Consider the following 7,545-nt stretch of genomic DNA (forward strand, 5'->3'; position numbering starts at 1 on the left):
GCTTAATAAACTAAGTAGTTAATTTAATTTTAACGAAAATCAGAAGTGGAAATGGAATTGAACAGATCTTAGAAACTGGAAACAGAGTAAGAAGCAGAAAACAAACGAATAGCAAGTTACTATGGAAAAGCAACACAGAATGAACAAAGAAAGGTATTTACAAAAGATGGGGTCTGGCAAGATGGCTAGGTGGGTAAAAGCCCTTGCTGCCAGGCCTGACCACCTGAGCTCTGTAAGAGGAGAGCTGACTCCCTGAAATTGTAGCCTGATCTCCACATGAGCACATACTCTGTGGCGCATGCCTACACACACACACACACAGACACACAATGCTTCTTACCTCATATAAAGTTCCAAAATTAACGCCGGGTGTGGTGTTACGCACCTGTAATCTCAGCACTCGGGGAGGCAGAGGCAGGCGGATCTCTGTGAGTTTGAGGCCAGCCTGGTCTACAAAGCGGAGTCTGAGACAGCCAGGGCTACACAGAGAAACCCTGTCTTGAAAACAAAATAAAAATCCCCCCAAATAAGTTATAAATGTAACAGGTTTGTTACAAAGATAAATTGTTTGTAAATTAGAGTAAAATATAAACATAGAATATTGGTTAGTTTCTGTGAGCTGAACACAAACTAGAGTCACCTGGTAAGAGGGAGCCTCAAGCGAGCAATTGCCTCCATCAGGCTGGACTCTAGGCCGGTCTGTGAGCCATTTTAACGATTACTGATTAATGTGGGAGAGTGCAGCCCACTGTTTGGCAGTGCTACCCCTGGTCGGGTGGTCCCAGGTTGTTTAAGAAAGCAGGCTTGTGAACAGCATTCCTCCGTGTTCCCTGCCTCTGGTCCTGCTAGAGCGCTTGCCCTGACGTCCTCAGTGATCAACTCTCATTGTACAGTAAGCTAGATGAGCAACCCTCCTCCCCCCTCCATGATGTTTTTTAGTCTTGGTGTTTATCAAACTGAGATGTGCACAGATTTAATATCTTCCCGACACTGGAGAAACTTCGTGGTAAAAGAAAAAGTGATCAAGTTTGATAGCATAAAAATCAAAACAGCTTCAAGTGAAAAGCTAAATAACAAACTGGGAGTGAGTGTGTGTGTGTTTACGAATGCCAATGTTCAACTATTAATTTAACCAAGAGTTTTGTAAACCTTAAAATAATGATGACCCCAATAGAAAACTAGTAAGAGTCACCAAAAAAGGTACCAAGCGAATAAAGAGATCTTTCAGTTTGCCTAAAGAGGTCTGCTTTCCAGCTGTTTTATAAGCCAGTCTGCAAGTCGAGGTTTGCCTAAGAAACCTAAGGCACCTTTACACAAAGAGCCAGACATGCTGGGCTCCTGCAGGCCATTGCCTGTCCATGGCTTAAAGGCCACAGGGAAGAAATCGTGTCAGTGAGCCACAGCCAGGGAAGCCAGGCCACTTAGATGACCAGGAAGAGCAGCACCCCAAGGCTCTGTCCTATAGCTGCTCACCCACGGATGCTCTCAATATTAAACTCAGTTTGGATCCAGAAGGTTGGGAGGTGGGTGGCATTGTCTGAGGGATCGGCTCCCAGGACACCAGCATGGCTGACTTCATGAACATGTGGTCTGTGTAGTCAGCGGAGCCTGTGGTCAGAAGACTCCCAGCTTGGTTTCATGCTCGGCTGTTGCCACTTTGAAACTCTTCATAACTTTGAACAGGCTCCCTTTGTTTCCTTTCAGACGGAGCCTCCACAAAGTGTATAACTGGTCCCAGGTGCAAAGCAAGGCAGAGAAGCACAAACAGGCAACAAGAACAACAAAAAGAGTACTTGCTGCCTGTGCAACAAATATTTGAAAACAAACGAACAAACAAAATAATAACTCAGTGTGAAGAAGTAGGTGATCCTGTTCGCTGCTGAAGGCTAAGATCTGACAGTGTGGCCCAAGTCCTTAGGCTGTATCTACCTACTTTTTAAACAGAACTTCAACTCCTAGGTGATCCCATTAACAAGAAGCCAAGTTACACAAGCCTCCAAATGGGTCATTGTTCATTTAAGGATGCCTCCGAACAATGAGGCTCCGAGAGTCAAGAAACTTCCCTAAAGTCATACAGATAATCACTTCCAAGGCAGCCCTAAAAGGGCTCTTTTTGTTTTGCTTTGCAGTTGTGTGTGTGTGGTTGGTTGCTTGGTTGGTTGGTTGGTTGGTTGGTTGGTTTTGAGACAGGATCTGCTAAAGTCCAGCCTGGTCACACACTCCCAATCATCCTACCTCTACAACCCACGTGATGGAACTACAGGTGTAAAGCACCACCTTCAGCTTTCCCTCCCGCACATGTGCTTGTCACTCAGCCTCCAGGGATGCCCACGGATGCCAGACTATGTGAGTGCTTTCCCAGGCTTTGTATAAACTTACTTCATTATCATCACATAATAGATGCATGGCATGTAAGTGTCCTTCTTAGGCTGGGTTATTTAGAAGACAGTGAGAATAGGATCTGCACATTTCCCATGCTAATGTAATTTTTTTTCAAGTATTTTCCATTTGCAGATACGGAGGCTAACTGGGGTTCCCTTCAGGAATCGACTGGGGTGCAAACAAAATTTCATGTAGAGAGTAAGCAATGAGCATATATGAGCAAATAAGCATTATTTTCAGTGAAAGACTGAAAATAATGCAAATATCTAGGAAGAGGCAGTTGGTTAAGTAGATTGGAAATGTTCCCACAATGAAATTTTGTGCTTCTACTTTTTTTTTCTTGTTTTTTTTTGAGACAGGGTTTTTCTGTGTAGCCTTGGTTCTCCTGGACTCACTATGTAGGCCAGGCTGGACTCAGACTCACAGAGATCTGCCTGCCTCTGCCTCCCAAGCGCTGGGATTAAAGGGATGCACCACCATGCCCTTTGTTTCCACTTTTAAAAAAATGGTGTTAAGAACAACATTTCCAGTGACTTGAGCATACAAGTTTTCTGTGGTCGGGTGGGAAGAGTGTGGAATTACCTGAAAAAGCTAGCACAGCTTAGTATTTAAAATCTCTAGTGTTATTTTTCGCTGTGGTTTTAATTTCTTCATGCCTTTCTTCATTCTTCTGATTCTATTTACAGTAATAAAAATTCCTGAGGTCTTCTGGCCTCAGCTCCCTATCATATCACGGATGAGGCGATGAATTTGTGGGGAGAGAAAGAGAGGCTTTGTTTAGCCAGCAGCCAGAGAAGTAGCAAACATTTCTCTCTTCTCCTCAGACCCAGTGTGCCACCCAGCTGGGGAAACTAGTCGCAGAGAGACAGCAAGGCTGTCTGGGAAGCACGCTGTCTTGGAAGCACGCTGATGAAGAACGCTTGCTCTCTGAGAGACAAGCAGCTGGCACCTTGGTGTATTCCTGCTATACCAGGAAAGAGCCAGCCTTCCAATCTCTGTTCAGCACAGACAGTCCTGATACTCAGGAGCAGTTAAGCCCTGGTAGTGGTTTGCATGATAATTATCTCCAGTTGGTGGTGCTGCTGGAGGAGGCATGAGGAGGTGTGGCCTTGTTGGAGAAAGTATGCCCCTGGAGGCAGGTTTGAGAGTTTCAAGACTCCCACTAGTTCTTGCTCTGTCCTGTGTCTGTGGGTCACAATGTGAGCCCTCAGCAGCCTGCTCCTGCCACCACGATTGTTTGCTGTCTCCTCCTGCTCTGGGTTCTAACCCTCGGAGACCATAAGCCAAAATAAACTCATTCTTTAAGTTGCCTTGGTCGTGGTGTTTTATCATAGCAACAGAAAAGGCACTAAGACAGCCCTGTTCCAGAAGATACTTACTGGTGGAGTTGCTTCGAGTCCTTTGGTGGCAGGCTTTAGGAAACAGGAAGCTGCTACTCTGTGCTTCTGGTTTTCCAGTCTTTTCTTTTGAGGAAGTTGTAGAAGTTTCCTGTGAAAACAGTTTCCATCTTTTTTATTCAGCAAGTTAGAGTTGACAAGAATGCTTAGCACAATGGGTGTTGGCAAGGACCAGGGAATAATCTGTTGACTTGTCTGTATCTCTACTAAAATAGCAGTCGCTTTGAGGACATGGATTTAGGACTGCTCTCAGCCATTTCGTCACAGATGCACATTCATTTAATTAACAGGGACGTAACAAATAGAAATTACGTAAGTATTGAACAAATGAAGCAAACGTTGAATGCATGTGTCAGGTTCATCATTAGCATGGAGAATTCCGCAGTGATGAAGGCAGAAGAGGAGCTGAACTTGGATAGCTGACAGTTGAGTAGACAAAGGCTAACAGTAATCAAAGGTGAAAGATCACTCCAGAGAAGGGCAAGTGTTCTCACAGAAGGACGAGAGAGTGGCATGAACAGAGAGCCTTGGAGACCTGTTCTAGGGATGGTGCAGGAGCGACATTGTCCTGAGATCCTGCCATAGGCACTCACAAAATTATTGTTGAATATCGTAGCATTTTAAAATATTGGATCATCCACAAATGTCTTGTTTTCCTATCAGGCTAAAAGGAAATATATGACTTTTTCTTGTGTGAGAGAAGAATCTGGAAGAATGTCTACTGTCTTTCCTATCCTTTCTCCGAGATATTAGAAGCGAAAAGTGAGGGCAACAAATGAACAGTGAGGTGAGGGGATTGTGAGCTTTGGATATTTGTCGCTGGACCTGGGAGCCATAGATAGCTTAGGCCTTTGGCGACTGGCAGTTAGTGTTGGAGTGTGCTGGAGACCCGCATTCTATTTGACATGTCTACCTGTCTGAGAAGGCAGGTAGAGCAGGGGCTGTTTAATTCCGTGTGCTGAGTGGTCCAATCTCCAGCTACTGCTGTGTTGCCAGAGAAGAGGGAGAATCCCTCTCCTGCTGTACCAGAAAACAGTTAACACCTTTCTATGTCTACTGTTCTGACAAACATTTCTCCTGAGTTATATATTCCTTTTGAGTTTTGAAAGAATTTTCTGCCTGGTGGCAGAGTTACCCAGGTGAATGAAGTTTGTAAGCCATCTGGACCAGGAAGTCCACTAAACAGCCTTTCAAAAATAAAGCCATATCCAGTCTGACACAAGAAACCACAAATCAATTCCCTTTCATTTCCTGTGTAAGTCAATGTGAAAATCAGAGATTAAGTCTGGGCAGAATCCTAGGCAGTCACTTTCTTTTTAGCAACAGATGGCGCTGTGTTAACCAGAACAGAATTACCAGTCTGTGCTAATTTGGGATATTCTTTTAATGCTATAAAAGCTGTGATTATATACAGAAGGCAGTTTGAGTTAGTTGAATTCTTTGGACTCCGATTTCCAAAGTTAAGTATACAAACTGCTTCTTTGAGAACACTGGAATATCCAACCTAAGGTCCAAAACGTACCTTTTTTTAATTTTAATTTTTATTTATTCATTTTACATCCCAGTCAGAGCCCCTCCCTTCCTCTCAAAAAATAAGTCTTAATGACAGTAGTGGGGTGGGGTCCTGTCCCAACGCTAATGTGGAGGCTCTCCTCCAGGACCAGCCCCATTTCATGTGCTCCAATGAGACAATGGAAGTGGAGATCAAATGTGGCCTTGGGACTTTCACAGGCCCTTTTGCTTATTCTTGAAGTACCATTGAGGCGGGAACTCAGGCTGTCTGCCCCACTTGCAGATGTTTAAGTGTACGGAAGTAAGTAAATACACGGTGTGAGGAGAAGACCTGGCCTACTAAACTTCTCTTAAAATAACGTTTAAAAGACTTTTTTTTTTTTTAGTGCAACTATACCTGTGGTATCTGTAAGCTTTAAACTATTTTATAATCGTCTGACCATCATCATGAAAAAGGACAGTGAAAAGGGCAAGACATAGATGCCCCATTCAATTTGACAAAAGTTTGCTAAGAACTTATTATGTCCTGGGCCCTCTTCCTAGTTGTGAGCATAAACAATGGGCAAGACATACAAACGCAGCTGTCACGGATTAGCAAGAATGTGTTTGAAGGATGCAGTTATGTCTGCTTTTTCCTTTCTTTTCTTTTCCTTTTGCATGTGTATGCACTTGTGTGGGAATGTTACGTGGACGCAACTCAGCTGTCATTCCTCCGGAGCTGTTCCTCTTGTTTTGGGAGACAGTGGTTTTTTTGTTGACCTGGAATTCATCAGGCTAGGGTGGCTGGCTAGAAAGACCCAGGGATCCTCCTGTCTCTGGCTCTTCAGTACTGGATTACAAATTCACATCACTAACCCCAAGCCCAGCCTTTTCTTTTTTAATGTAGGTTCTAGGCATTTGAGCAAAGGTCCTCCTTTTCACCATCCTTTTTTCTCTTATGAGATAGTGTCTCATGTAGCCCAGGTTGACCTTGAACTCCATATATAGCCAAGGATAACCTTGAACTTCAGATCTTTCCAAGTAAGGAGATTATAGCCCCAAGACCCCACATCCAATTTAACATTTTGCATATTTTCTAGGTTTTCCACAGTGAGCATTTGTTATTTTGTAATCACTCTCAAACTAAATTGTTAATACGATATTTGTTTCAACTGTTACAATAGTAGTGTTTTTTTTTTTTCCTTAGCTAAAATAGAATTGTTTAGCTAGTCAAAACATGATGACAGGAAAATCAGACATGATCACAGGAAACAGAACAAACCCATTTTTTCCCCTAGATTAGAAAAACAAAACAACAACAACAAAAAATAACGCTCTGTTCACACGAGAAGAACCTTTCTCTGAGATTTTCAGTGTTGGTTGAAGAAGGCCAGATCCAAAAGAAATTAAGCCACCTTGGTCCTCCACTGGGATCCATAGTTTCCAGAGGGCATCCCTGCCTCATGACTTTCCTCTCCAGGGCAATGGGACCATGTACTTGAGCCCCCCCCCCTGCTTTACCACTCTGTATCCCCCAAATAAAGCTATCTCAGATGTAAGTCTCAAGGCAGTTGGTCTTTTCCCTCAGCAATGTGGTCAGTCTGTGAACTGACTGGAAGCTCTGAAAGGTTGCATCTAATCAGGGCCATGGCAGTCAAGCCTCCAGATAATTATTTAAAAACAAACAAACAACAACACAAACCAGTGTGAAATCAATGTCCCTCTCTTTAGTTGCCGTGGAGGGACCTGGTTCCATAGATAGCACTGGGGCTGTAACAGAAACACTGATGGATGAAGTTCAGACGTCAGTGGCAATTTTACATCCAATGTGAAAAAAAAAAAAAAGGTGCATCCTAGAGCTCCCTGAGCAAAGTGACGCATGCGTTTTCAGACGTTCTGTCTGGGACGTCAAGGCAACAGAGCTCCTGTGCGCTCTGAGTTCATTTCATTGCCGAGCTGGAGGCTGAGCAGATGAGTCAGTTGATAAAAGTATTTGTTGTGTGAGATAAGAACTTGAGCTCAATCTTTAGAATCCGGAAAAAAAGCCTGGCGTGATGGCGAGTTTATAATCTCGGCACTGGGGATGTACACACAGGAGGCTTAATGGCTGCCCAGTCTACCCTAATAGGTGACCTCCAGGCTGGTGCCACAGCCTGTATTGAAGGAGGTAGATGGAATCTATGAGTATGGCATATGGCACCCAAGTTTGTCCTTAAGTCTCCACATGCCCACACACACACACACACACACACACACACACACACACACACACACA

At 43.8% G+C, this 7,545-nt stretch overlaps 1 protein-coding gene across 1 annotated transcript in view; it reads right to left on the reverse strand.

Annotated features, from left to right (window-relative positions):
- The window catches only part of Il16 (interleukin 16), a 67,755-nt gene that overhangs the window by 38,396 nt on the left and 21,814 nt on the right, over positions 1 to 7,545 (reverse strand). Inside the window, exon 2 of the mRNA XM_055623721.1 lies at positions 3,762 to 3,870. Coding sequence (XP_055479696.1) covers positions 3,762 to 3,870 — 109 coding nt within the window. The remainder of the gene's footprint in view (positions 1 to 3,761; positions 3,871 to 7,545) is intronic.

The sequence above is a fragment of the Psammomys obesus genome, unplaced genomic scaffold, assembly GCF_907164565.1.
Source record: "Psammomys obesus unplaced genomic scaffold, mPsaObe1.curated_primary_1811, whole genome shotgun sequence".
Classification (NCBI taxonomy): Eukaryota; Metazoa; Chordata; class Mammalia; order Rodentia; family Muridae; genus Psammomys; species Psammomys obesus.